Source organism: Hippoglossus stenolepis, chromosome 6 (assembly GCF_022539355.2).
Source record: "Hippoglossus stenolepis isolate QCI-W04-F060 chromosome 6, HSTE1.2, whole genome shotgun sequence".
Taxonomy (NCBI): domain Eukaryota; kingdom Metazoa; phylum Chordata; class Actinopteri; order Pleuronectiformes; family Pleuronectidae; genus Hippoglossus; species Hippoglossus stenolepis.
Window position 1 is genome coordinate 24297009 of NC_061488.1, and position 14394 is coordinate 24311402.

At 39.1% G+C, this 14394-nt stretch overlaps 1 protein-coding gene across 1 annotated transcript in view; it reads right to left on the reverse strand.

Annotated features, from left to right (window-relative positions):
* Positions 1–3344: 3344 nt before the first annotated feature.
* The window catches only part of ntsr1 (neurotensin receptor 1 (high affinity)), a 36548-nt gene continuing 25498 nt past the window's right edge, over positions 3345–14394 (reverse strand). The window contains exons 4-5 of the mRNA XM_047340183.1: positions 12121–12205; positions 3345–5411 (exon numbers count right to left, since the gene is read on the reverse strand). Of these exons, the coding sequence (XP_047196139.1) occupies positions 5156–5411; positions 12121–12205 (341 nt within the window). The 3' untranslated portion in view covers positions 3345–5155. The remainder of the gene's footprint in view (positions 5412–12120; positions 12206–14394) is intronic.

Genomic DNA, 14394 nt, shown 5'->3' on the forward strand with positions numbered 1-14394 from the left:
TAACATAGGTGATCTGAATCAAGTAAAATAAGCAAAAATATTCCTTTGATCTTAATACAGTGAACACAAGGCCAAGACACATTACTGTAAAGCGCTTTGAGTGGTCATCAAGACTAGAAAAGCGCTGTATAAATACAAACCATTTACCTTTTACATTCAACTCATAATACATCCATGTGCAGGTTGTACTGCCAAGTCCAGAGAACATAACTATTACTGCATGTGCAGTTGGAATAGTTTGCACATTTAAAGGGATATACTGTATTTTTTTCATTATAGCTGTCTGGTGAACCTGTTGAAAAAGGAAACTGATGTTTGGCCTGAATGAAGTTAATAAAAGAAAATATATACAGTAAAGTGGCTCCACAGATTACAAACACAGATGCTGTACATGAACACAGAGCTATATCAACCAATACAAAGCACAGCAAATAACTGTCACCAACAATGCACATTATAATAAGGACCAGTCATTGCAGAATATAAGAATAAAACACAGTTGTTGAGCTTGTTTCGGTAAGTTACTGCTGTGATGTGCACTGAGAAGGTGGCAGGAGTGTCAAGTATCCATACAGTTTAACAGACGTGCTGGGGTATGTTGTAGATTCAGTGGGAAAACTTTACTGTAATACATTGAGGTGCTAGATACCAAATACAAAGACTCAGACAAATATAGTAACCTAACCCCCTTTTGGTTGATTTAAGTCCAGACTGACATATCTCAACAACTACCTGGAGGCGTCATCATTAATTGTATTGACATTTGTGTAATAACTAGCTGAATTTCCCTGTATTCTCATCTAACACCATGTCGGCTCAAAATTCCTGTTAGCCTCAACGATACTTGTTTTAGTTCTAATTGGCAAATGGAAGCAACCAACATGGTGAACAAAATCCATTCATCCATCAATTACTTATACGGCATACCCTATCGTTTGATACTGACATTGGGCGGGAGGCGGGATACACCTGCAACAGGTTGCCAGTGTATCACAAGGCCAACATACAGAGACAAATAACCATTCACTCACATTGACACCTACAGACAACTTAGAGTGTCAAATTAACCTCACCCCAATCTGCATGTGTTTGGACTGTGGGAGTAAACTGAAGTAAACAGAGAAAACCAACACAGGTAGAACATGTGAACTCCACACTAATAGAGCCCAGATCAAATTCTTGCTGTGAGGCGACAGAGCTAACCACTGCATCATTGTGCCGCCCTGAACAAAATTATACTGGAAAATGATATGGCAAGCTGAATGTAGCATTAAACTTAAAATCAAAATGCAATGAAACTGCAGGTCTGAACAGGTGATGATCAACAATGCTAAAGTGACTTGCCGTACTCTTTCATGGGACTCTGAATACGCTGATGGTGTGCCACACAACATTTGGTCTCTGACTTAGCAAACAGCAAAGCATATTGAAATGTATCACCTCAGAAACATGAGCATTAGAATGGAATGATTCCGCTGCTATATCATTGCTACAGCCTTTCATAATGAAGTCCATTGATTTCCATTTGTAGCAAATCACTGTATATACTCTTCCAAATTGAGGGACAGCCTTGGTTCTCTCACCACCAGGTAAAGAACCTCTCGTCAATAAAAGTGCTGTTAATTCATTGATCCCACATGTTTGTTTGAAAGACACATTAAACGAGTGAGGTGTAAACTGCACACACCTATGAATCAGAGTAGTGACAGCACCACCTGTCACTCCTTACAGGGGAAAGCTTTGCCAATTTCAACTCATATGATTATAATGACCCATTTTAAAAAGCCTGTGCCCCTTAGGCCCGAATTAATGTTGATGTACCAGGGTAGAACATTACCTAACAAGAATCAGCTTAGTTTATAACCTATAACACATATTGTACAACATGGTGCCTGTACAACCAGAGTAGCTCAGGTTTGTAATCTGTAGTCAAAAACATTGTGGGCATGGTAATACTATGTTATTACCATTACCATTATTATTTTGTGCCTCACTGAATAAAGGGCACAATGTTCTTGCAGTGGTAATGAACGCTGGCACTGGGCATAAATCATGAGATGCAAAATCAGACACAATTATTAGGGTTACTGGGATGGTGCACTGGTCTAATAATAATTTGTAGAGAGAGGGAAATGCACTTCAGTTCATTGATTGTATTTTAATTGTACATTGAAATAATACCATTATTAAAAACACCATCCCGTATAGCTCATTTCAAAATGTTCTTTAAAAATGCTGTAGGTGCGTAGGTGTGTGTGAGTCGCACTGCAATTACACTGCCCAAATGCTAGTGGCAATAGAGTTTCTATGCTGGTGTCTTCCAGTTTCTGGTCCACCTATTACCAAATTCTCTGGCTACTTTTTCTTAAAGAACAGCAACGTAGAAAAGAAAGACGTCGTCCCTGTTCGTTCCTTCAACTCAATTCAGAAATGGCGGCAAGTCTGTGGACCAATCACAGCCTTGATGCGTAGTTACGTTTTTGGGGAGGTGCACGTCGGGTTATGGTGTAAGGCTCTGTGTAGGGTACATGTCTACTTGTAGGCTACGGCGTAGCTTCGAGGCAGAAGCATGAATTGGGCTTTAAACACAATGTGGCTGTAGGAGATTGAAACACACACAGTGAAGGCGACAGAAAAGGTGGCCATGACAAACCAGGTTGACTTTTAGAGCCACTTCAAATATCCGTTATTTTTGAAGTGGCTCTAAAAGTCAACCTGTTTTGTCACGTCCACTTTTTCTGTCGCCTTCCCCGTGTGTGTTTCAATCTCCTACAGCCACAGAGAAAACAAGTGAGGAGAGAAATTCTGCAGCTAAAAGTCATGAGAAGAAAATTACAATCCTGAAAAGACACTTTACACTAAGACTGAGGTAAACTAATGATAACATGTTATACAATGTTTCTTTACTTTTAAAGACATATTACCTAACAGCAGTGGTGTTATTATCTACTGTAATACATCTTACAACAATAGGACATTGTTAAATGGCAGAGTAGAAATGTTCGACAACATCTAACACAACAACTTTTCCATACACTTAATTTCAGGTCATGTTGATTTAGAGGGCATCTATGACAGCTAAATGTAGTGTATTTGTGACATCTACTGGTTATTAAAAAGCACAGTACATAATGAAGGAGTCTGATTTGGGCTCAATAAAGTCTGGCAGGTAATAGTTACTGTAGCTGTCTGGCTCTTATCTGGCTTTGTATGCAAAGAGATTACAAACATGTTTTTTACATAAGTAATTTAACGGTAGTTCACAACCTATCATAAACACTTACTGTTACAAAACAACCACAACACAACATAGAACAACACAACAGGCTGACAAAACTGCAGTATTTATTGAACAAGCTTTTTTTTTATTTTGAAAACTTTTCTTTTTTCTTGTTACTTTCTGATTGATTTATATTGCAAAAAAATTCTGTTTATAAATGTGTGTGAGTGTAAATGAATAGTATTTACAAAAACGTTTGTCATCCGTCGAGTAGTTTGCCTCCGCTCGCATGGCAGCCATGACACAGCAGCAGTGGCTACAATGTAATCTCATGGGGCAACTGCGACAGTCCTCAAAATTAACTAAAAGTCAACAAAAACTTTTTTATCCTCCAATAAAGTTCTTGGTCTTTTCTAAGAATCTGGCAACATCGTCTCGCTCAACAAAACGTCTCACCCTCAAGTCTGTTGAAGGAAGAAGGAGGTGGTAACGTGAATGAAAGTCAGAGTAAGAAAGAGAGTTGGAGAGTAGAGTTTGGATTTTACAGAGAAAACTGTTATGGCTGAATCTTTTTCTGATGGACAATGTCAATGAATTATTTGAATTCGATGGTTGTCACTACTTGTTGGAGCCTGAGTGTGCTGACAAAGAGCTCCTTCAAACTGAAGAGTGAACAAAAAGAGAGAGAGAGGCTACAAGCAGCAGAGGGACAACTAGCTGCTGCACAGCTGAGAGTAAGACTTCTTGTTGAGCGAGGCATGTGCAATTTTGCCAGACTATTGGTGAAAAACAATCACTTTAAGTGAACATTTTAAGGACTGTCGCAGTTGCCCAATAAGATTGCATCGCCTGCCACTGTGTTGCAGCTGCCTCTTTAACAACCAGCTATGTGAAATTTTACCTAAAAACATTTTGACTAAAATGATGACTCTTAGTCTTTTTCTAAGACTAAGACAAGACAATGTTCATTCAGTTTTTTTAAACTGACTCAAAATATTGATGTTGATAAATACAACCGAATCTAACATAGACGTTTTATTTCAGGATCAAGCAAAAAATTGCTGGCAAAATTAGCACAGTTTCTACCATATGTTATTTACTCCCCACGGCCACTACTGATTTGTATGAATCCTTCAAATAATAAATTGCAGCCACTTCTGTAGCTCTGAAAGCTGTTTTTTATGTTTTTCTCTGGAAATCCCATGGCGTTCATATTTCAGAGTTTTAAGAGTTCACCTGCCAAATTGTCTTCATACTAGCATAATCTTGACATATCCTCTAAACTACTACATTTCTGATCAAAAACAATCCTGATTTTAGTGAAGAGAGGGACGGAAATGGAAGAGATTCTTCCGACACAGCTGTCAGTGCAACTCAGACACAAGGAAGAGAAATACCCACTCTTTGCATCCACCTTTTTTCTAACATCAAAGCAAGGATTATCCACAGGTGCCCATTCTGAATAACACAGAGGCTTACATCAGAAGTTTTATAGAATTTTTGCCAGAGGCCATTCTTACTTTCAGGATAATTTTTAAAGTTCTTTCTTAAAGACACTGAAACAGTAATTTCTACTGTTTAGCACCAAGCAAGTGAGAATGACTGGTCCGCAAAAATGTTTGTACATGTACATATAGAAACATTGTACAAAACATTCATATATCAGTTTGATGTTAAGGATTAACTGTTTATATCGACCTTCCTTTCTTTTTTCATTCTTCTTTTTACAATACAAACTCATGTTATGCTTCATAAGGAAGTAACATCTCACAACAAAATGTACAAAGTCTGAAATTAAATAACCACGGTCTCAGAGTGGGCATTTGACCCCACATGACAATGATGGTGGCCCCTGTAAAGTCTCCAGCCCTGTCCCAGAATTTCCTTAAAGTCGGACCAGTAAACACAGTACAGACAAAGTGTATTCCACCACACTTAGTACGCCGTCTCTTTGATGATGTTGGTGGAGAGGGTGTGGTTGCTGGAGATGCTAATGGAGTGGCGGGTCAAGGGGTGGGGGTGCCTCCTGGGCCTATGTTGGCAGGGCATGCAGAAGTAGCGCAGGGTGGAGAAGAAGATCTGGCGGTAGGTGGCTGACACCAGGTTGTAGAGGATGGGATTGATGGCCGAGCTGACGTAGAACAGGACATTGGTCAGCATGTAGAAATAGTGGTAGAAGTCATACAAGTCACTGTGAAATGACACAAACAGAGCACTAATGTTATTTGGCATTTTTAACATTTGTTTTAACACAGTATTTATAAATGTGTAGCACATTAAACACTGATGCAATATTAGCAATTTTACATTTTACTGCATTTTTGGACTTGAGGTGTTGAAATGATGAATTATTTTTTGGCATGTAATCTTTCTTAAAAACTGTGCAAATTGTCCCTTGAGCCAAAGCCTCCTGTGACTTAACTCAACCAGACTGAAATTTCTGGAAGTCTCCCTTTGAAATCAGCATTTAAATAGAAAATAAAGCCAATAGCACAATTAATTCACTCAGTTAGTGAGTAAGAGGCACTGCCGTTGCGTCTATATTGGCAAACAAGGCAATTGCCTAGAGTAGCACTTTGGCAAGGGCGGCGAAATGTGCATAGCTGAAAAACGTGTCTTTCACAGCCTCCCGTCCCCAGCTCTCAAGAGCCAGTGGTCCATTCAATTGAGCTTAATTTAACTTTATCAGCTACTGTCCTTGAGAAAAAAAAAATCCATTGAGGATACTACAGCATGTCTAAATGACCGGAATTATCTAGTTGCAAATATGAAAAAAGGACTATTGAAGGAGCAAGCATTCCAAAGACAGAAAGGAAGTTTTTAAATCATCATTGTATAGGCCAGGGCTCCGCCCCCACTCGCATGCTCAGAGCGACACAGTGAGATCAGAGGAGCGTTAAGGTGAAGCAGCCGGTAAGTTACTTTGTTGAAGAAGAGTGGAAACAAACAGTGAAAATATAGAGTTTCTCTCTGGTCAACAGCTGCTCGATGATCTGAAGGTTGGTTTGTATTGTGCTGGAGTTTCCTGTGTCCTCCTCCACTCTCCTGCTGACCTGCTCTCACTTTAACAAATAAAAACCAACACCAAATCAAAATGGGGCGCTCAATGTTAATACTGTGGCTGTGAACACTAATAAATCAATGTATGACGTCAGCGATTCCTCAGTGAAGTCCAGGAGGCATCATGTTCACACAGCTACTCTAAAACAGTGTAGACACATGTATGCATACATGACCAATAAAGCTGATTCTGATTTCTAACAACATTTCTAATCACTGCGTTTGCTCAAAACAGGGCCTGAAAGATACGTACGCCACTTTTCACGCAAACGCTGAGCTCTATAAAAACAAACTTGACAGGAGAATGTGCGCACTTCTATGCTAACTCTGACAACATTCGTACGAACATTTTGGAGATGGGAAAATGACCATGCAGATGTGAGATTAAGCCAGATTATTATTCATCATTAACATTTAAACCAACAGCATTATTTGTGCTGTTCCATAAGAAAAACGCATTTGGAAATTAGTTTGGAAATAGTGCTGTGGTCATGATGTAAAAAGTCTGACGTATTTATGTAGAACTTTGACTTTGTACAATGACGTGTAGGATTGTTTGGCCTTGGTATTCACTCTTTCTTTGGTTGAAAGGCTGTGCACACAAAAGGTTTGCTCCAAAAAATCATTATAACATTTCCAGCGTGAGCCGAACCTGATCTGACTCTGTGAGACAGTTGCAGAGATGGATGAGGAGAAATAACTGAGCCACACAATATAGGAGAGAATTATATGGCACTAAATATATCCAATAAATTTGGATGGAAACTCGATTATTGCCGATCCTGCACTAAATGTTTACAGGGGCAGGACCAGGGGGCACTGGACCCAGCTGAAATCTGATTGGCCCCTGAAGTGTGCCTGTCCTTTCAGAAGTCTTTCAAAACTAGTCACTTAGTCACTAGTGACTTGCTTAATAACAATAAATATGACAATTTGTGAATTCTTTTATTTTCTAAGTTTTTTATAAAGAACACAATGTTTTTTAACATGAATTGTTAAAGAATGACTTTAATGTTCAAATATTCGATGAATCATGAATTGTGCCTGGCTGTTGAACATATAATTTGCCCCTTTATGGCCCCCAGTTTAGTAAAATCCTAGATCTGCCAATGAGGGGGGTCTCGTGTTACCTGTCTCTGTCTGAAGAGTCTAGTTTTGTTGATGGAAACTGTCCAGACTGCCAAACATCGCAACATGGAGACACGGAATAATAAAGGTAGTGCTAAGTAACCTAAGCAATGACTAAGGATGTCAGCTTCCAACTGGCTGCCTGCCTGAGTGCCTTGTTAAACAGACATTTCACCAATAAAACTACAATTCAGTCATAATCAGGATCAAAGATCTACACTCCACTGTAGGGTTGGTACACAGCCTGCACCTATCAGACTGAATCCCAGCACAGATTCTGGTACCTCATGTCAGTGCCTGAGTTCTGTACTGAAATAGTTGCCCTTCGTACAGGCAACATAAAAAGCACTACACATGACAAGTTTACATTACAGCCAACTCTGGTAACATCACACTCTCATCACACTCTTTCTGGCAGTAGGTAACAATTTACCTCAAGCTAAGCATTCTAAAGTGTGGCTGTATTTTTACGCAAAAAGGATTTCCGACACCGGGAAGTGCAGCAAATGTCCGAGCAAAAGCCGAAAGCAGCGTACCGGTACAGGAAGAAAACAAAGGATACCGAACCCTACTCTGGTGACGAACACCAGTGTATAGAGCTCTATCAATGAAAACAAAAATCAAGATTGATCAAATGTGTGAACAAGTCAAAACAGGTAATACAGTGGATGAGGTTCAATGTGACAGATAAGTGTTGCATTAGTGCAGCAGCAGAGCAGATGATTTCCCAGGGAACATACTGTAGTGTATATGTCCCTTTAGTGCCCATGTTCTCATCTCTTCGTGGAGAATCTGAGCACCATGTCTCTCATGAGAACACACACTATTGTATTTCTTTCAGTGCACAGTTAGAAGAGTTACGGACGGACACTAAATTGAGAGTATATGTCACAGAAACAAGTGGTGAAATAAGACAGTGACACATGCAAACAACAGACAATGAAGGTAAAGGAAAAGGTTATAAGTCATAACATATCAATAAATCTTAACAGATAGTGTAGATGCTCCTGAGCAGCATGTCAGTTGGTAGTATCTGGTGTATTGATCTATTCTGCTCTCGCAGTGGACAAGGATCATTGAAGTGTGCAGAAAGTCAATGATGTGTGTGTCTGTCTGCATACAGAGACACATTAAAGATGAATGAGGACAGGATTGAAAGGGACAACAGGGATAGTATTGAACATGACCTTTATATTATCTATACTCAGGTAATTCTGTGGGCTCTGTTTATGTAACGGACGATGACACATGAGCCATGAGTCTTTGCTCAGGTAGAATTCTGACTTGGGCAGAAAAATCTGGCAGACTGTGCGCTTCAAGTGCAGAATTTTCACATGCGATGATTCTGAGTCAGTTTCCTCTCGTGGCAGCTTCACTCTGAGCCCATCTGGTTGTAAGGAATTAACCGAAGAGGACTGCTATTACTAGGAAAGAAAAGCAAAAATACTTGAGCGGTTATTTCCTGCTACCAGCCTCTTCAGTACACACTGATTCCTCCTAATCCCAACGCACATCCATCTGCACTGTGGCGCCTTTTGGCATGAAATCGTCAAAATCCATTAAGTGTTAGAAATTTAGAAAAACTGAGCCCTGTTTCTGTTATTGTATCACATACTTAGACTCTTTTTTTTATTATACATGTTTAGAGGCCAGTCTATACACCCACTGAGTGACACAAAGCCGGATGAGTACGTGTTAAGTTGGAAGTGATAAAGAAATCAGTTAATCACCTTAAATTAAAATTGCATTAGCAGTTGCTTAATATGTATGAAAATATATTATTGTGATTACCGTAGCAGGTGCAGATGGCATTACGTGTGTGTGCTGATTACTTATAGAGGCTGCACATGCTGTAGAATAAACACGACCCCCCCCTTCACTGTCAATTATCCCACATTTACCATAGTCCTTCCAATCAACATTCAAACTACAGTCATAAACTGGCCTGATGAGGTTTGTCCATCCCTGAGCACCTGTTTTCAACAACTGGACAACCTCCAGTGAACGAACAGCACTTGATTGATTGTGATTTTACAGCCTAGGTTCATTTATTACCTCAAATAAAAGCAGTAAGATGACGTATGATGTCTGGAAATTGGTGTGACCTATTTAATGTTTTCCCGGATAACAGCTATTTCAAGCTTACCATATATACATATATAGGTTTTCTTTAAGTGCCCAGCACATTTAAATACACTTGTGTGGTGTCCGCTCTCAACGTGCGTGTTTGGAATGGGCTGTTAGCTGGCCTGGTAATGCTAAGGAGCTGAACTATTCCATGTCATTTCAGAGTCCTCCTCAAACAGTTCTACAATATACTGTCACTTTGTATTGTTTGTGCGCTGGACGTTGTGTGCAGAGATTTTTATAAACAGTCTATGATGCAGAGTGAAGTTAGGAAACTTTGTGTTCATCCTACCTGGTTTATCTTCGATGACAATTTTATAGTCAATGTAACATGCCAAGTTTGAACCCTACAATTTGAACAGTTTGTGAAATATACGTTCCACATACAGACAGACATAGGCATTATTTGGGGGCATTATTTGCTACATTTAATTGTTTGAATATGTCTAATGATAAACAACGGAAGAGAGATGCAGCAGCAGATATTTAACTGAAGGCATTATGTTTGTCATAATAATTTTGAATCAGTTTTTTCAATTTATTTATTTTTCAAATGTCTCATTTATATTTATTTAAAGTTTGCGGTGACATTTGTTCTATAACAGAGTTATTATAGGAAAAACGTACTTTGTTTTTGTTTTTCATCATATTTGCTTCCATTGTCCAGTGCAAAGTCTCATTTTTGAAAAAAAAGAAATGTTTTGATCCAGACCAACAGGATAGTGCTTGAGTCACACCCATCTCACATCTTCACCACTACTTGGCTGTCTCTGTCCTGCCTCTGTCCCCATAAGTGTCAAACAAAACTGATAGCTAAGGTCATCTGACCCAGCGGGCAGAAGTCAAAAATCCAAATGTTACAGAGCGACCTTATTTTATTCCTGATCTTTATCGTGCAGAGCATTTATGAAATGTAGCAAAACAGAAGAGGGTCTTCCTTTACTATTGCAGGGGACTTAACTCATGGGGTCCTAATGACAGCCATGCTTATGCTATATCCTGCAGGGCTTTGGATGCCTGTGGCAACATAGTGAGAGAATAATAACAGTGCCTTTCCTCGCCAATGCAGGCGGGATGCAATAATACATGCAATAATTGATCAACAATACAGGATCGACACAATCCATTGATTTTAAAGACAAATGGCTGCTCACATGTTTTGAAAATGTAAAAAAAAAAATCATGAATATGTATTGGAACTAATTGTAACTAAATTGACTATTATAATTCAGTTGCCTCCAAGGTAAATCGGATCGAAGTGTCTCACTGTGTAAGTCAATGAAAAACAAAGATTATCACTCCTGCCTTGCAACAATGAAATAAAAAAATGTATTCTGTGCATAAATATACCGATATGCATATTAACTAATGATGAATAGAAGCTTTCATCTACAGTAGCAGGCAGATAAGCAGTAGGCGTATGTTCAAAGCTCAGTGTGCCGCCTCAGGCAGCAATGAAGAACTGACACCCTTAAAATAAGAAACATGACATGATTTTATCTGAAAGATAAGCTCTTTCTGATTAAAAAATGGTTTCAGATACTTCTGCTCATTCATGCATGTCTAAAGCAAAAAATAACGAAGGGCTTTCATCATTTTACATTCTCCTTTTTCTCAAGTGGGCTTTCTAGTCTAACAAGTCAAAGTCTACAGATTTGAACTCTCCTCACTTAAAAATGAACTACAATGATATTGCAATTCTTTTTCCCATTTTTTTCTGAAGCAGATCAAATACTATGAAGTCAACAAATAATAACAATAACAAATAATAAATATTTGCATTTGTAACAGCTGACTGGCATTCTGCGATACCTTGGATGATGAAATTATCAGAAGAACTGGACGCTGGACTCCAAAAATGGACTCCATCTACTTCAGAAAACACTGCTGAGAAGTATTTTGCTTGTACATTGGATGGCTCCTCCTACACAACATGGCTGGGCTTGTAGATTTTACACTGTGATGATGACACACACGTATCAAGTGCTGTGTTTTGAATCGGATACAATGTGTACACAGAGTATTAACTTCAACAATGTACATTTAAACATGTTCTTATATTTAAAAAATAAACAAACAGCTTTACTGCCTTTTTTCTTTGCGGTATCTTTTATTTTGTCTGCAAATGAGAGGAGGATGTAATGTGAGCTGGACAGAAGGGTCAGATATGAATCACTACTCCTGCATTTCAATGCAGTTTTTCTAGTTTTCATACAGAGTCCAGGAAAGAGGTCTTTCCAGCAATTACATTCATTGACTGAAACTGTCTGCAAGACACCAGAAACAGAGAGGGAGCCAGTGAGAGGGTAAAGAGGATGAGAATGTTAAATGAAAGCAATCTAATCAGGAAGATGTATCGGGCCTGCTCCTCTTTGTCAGGCGCTCTTAACTGATGACCCTCTAGATGATGGCTACAGCCAATGATTGTGTATGTCTGTGGGTTACGGGTTTGTGCACATGTGCGAGAATGTGTGTGTTATGTGAATGTCAATGTGTGCATGCAGCTTGGGTGTTTCTGCAGAGATCAAGTAAGCAACAAACTCCTAGAGGTTCTACCACAAGAGAGGCCGGGAATCATTACTCACTCAGACCAGTCAGAGATGTAGCAAAACATGAGGCGGCGAGCGTGATAGGGCAGCCAGCAGACCACGAACGCAATGACCACCGCTCCTGCACACAAGAGACAGAGACACCAAAAGAATAAAGCAAGACAGATACAGTAAGGAGCAAATATACACTGAGAGCATAAAACTGGTGCAATTATTCAATAGCCGTATTTGCAAATTGTGCACAATATTTAGAAGATTAAGATGCAACAAACAATAATAACATCATGATGTAAAATAAAGAGGGTGACAGTGTGCATAAGCCTAAACAAGAAAACTGTATTGTTTTTTATTTTGATGCATAATTAGAATTAGAATGGAAGTATCTACCATGTCTGTGTGTTCAGATTTGATTGAGAACAAGTTGATGATTGGGTGTTAAAAACCTAAAGCACATTTTATCAATATGACTTTGTTTGGAGCAGACACTTTTGGAACCCCTAGCATGATAGGGGAAACTGATAAGGTTTTTATAATCTCACTATTATGGTCCCTCGAAGGGTCCTTGCTGTGTCCTTATTGTGCAGTGTTTGCTTTCTGATATGACTCATGGGGCGATTTTTGGAACTGAGCCATTATTAATTAAATTAGTTTAACCTGTCCTTGTCAAAAGATCTATTAATCAAGAGACAAGACATTAGCCAAAAGTTCAAACTGTGTGACTGTTAATGTTGGAAGTGGAACTGGGGAGTCAGAGTCAGAACATCAAAGAATAGAATATTGAAAAGTCAGACTATGTCAGCTCACAACACATCATTAAAAAGTTATGTTTTTAAATTGACAGAAGACATACAAATCATTTTTATAGCAACAGAGCAAAAAGGAGATTGTGCATTTAATTAGAGGATGTCAAGATGACAATACAGCTGGTTTGATCGATAAATTAAAAGACACTTGCAAACATCTGAAAAGCTTTGTTGTCCATTTGTTTGCATGGACATCAGTCTCCAGCTATTCATTTCTGTCTTTCGTGAAGTCAGCCCTCAACATTGGATGATGGTATAAACCTAACACTTGTGGAGAAACACTTACCAACACATGTGGTGAAAATAATGGAACATTATTGGGAATGAATCAGCCGAATACAGTGATATAGTGATCAAGGATATAGTAATCAACTGTTAATTTGGATCAAAGAGCTTGTTCCTATACACGTGCTGTTTAAATTATTGTCTTATAGTGACCAAGAAGTCAACAGTGTTTATGTTGGACATGTTTGGACTGTAAAGTAGTTCGTTTTTGCAGTTTTTACCGGCTCTGTTACTGCTCCTCTTTGCGTCCGTATCCTTCGTGCTGTGCACTGCCAACTGAGTCGAGCCAAACCGAGTGCACCCTACCACCTCCTCTCCATACACTGCCCAAGTCCCAAATTCAGTTGTTTTTACCCAGTCTGAGTTTACACGTGTCTGATGACACGGATTGTGTGTATGAGAGTGAGAGTGAGAGTGTGACAGAGAGCAGGACTGAATGATTTCACGTTCAGATTTTGTAATGCTCTCCCACAAAACCCAGCTCTCACAGCTTCAGCTCTTTTCCTTGTGCTCACCCTGCTTCTGTTCGAATGTGATCATCAGTTCTACTGCTCTTGGATTTCTTCTTTTCTTTTCAAATCCTGCTTTCAAGCTCAGAGACCACACTCTTGAATAGAGATATATAAAAAAAACACAACATAATCATCAATTAGTTCCAGACCCAGTGAGAGCACTGAATCAAGGGAGGGACCCTCATAGTGACTGTCATTCACAAATTGTGTGAAATCAAATGACTCAATATGAGTCATAAAATTAGCACACAGAGTGTGACGGGTAGCAAACGTGAATGTTAAAGTCTCCAAGTAAAATAATATTACTATCAAGGTGCAGTGATGAGACAGGCGTTCAGAAAATTCAGCACTAAAACAACAGTTATGTAGACTGGTCAAATTTCCAAAGGTGATGTGGGAGCAGTCATTGCAGTCCATAAAAAGCACGGCAACCATAGCACCTCCTCTCTGGTCTAGGGAGGTAAAAATAGGAGAAAATTGAGGGAGGTGGTTTTGATAAGAGGAACAATGTCCTCCAGGCTCAGCCAGTGATCATACAATACTCTATGTTATGTGACGTGACAAAATCAAGACAGATTAAAGTGTAGTTAGACAGAGACCTGACATTTAAAATACACATTTAACAGAAGACATAACAAGTGAGTATGGGAAGTCTTAGTTATACACCTGATTGAATTGAGTCTGCAACTGACATTTGAGTGATTCATATT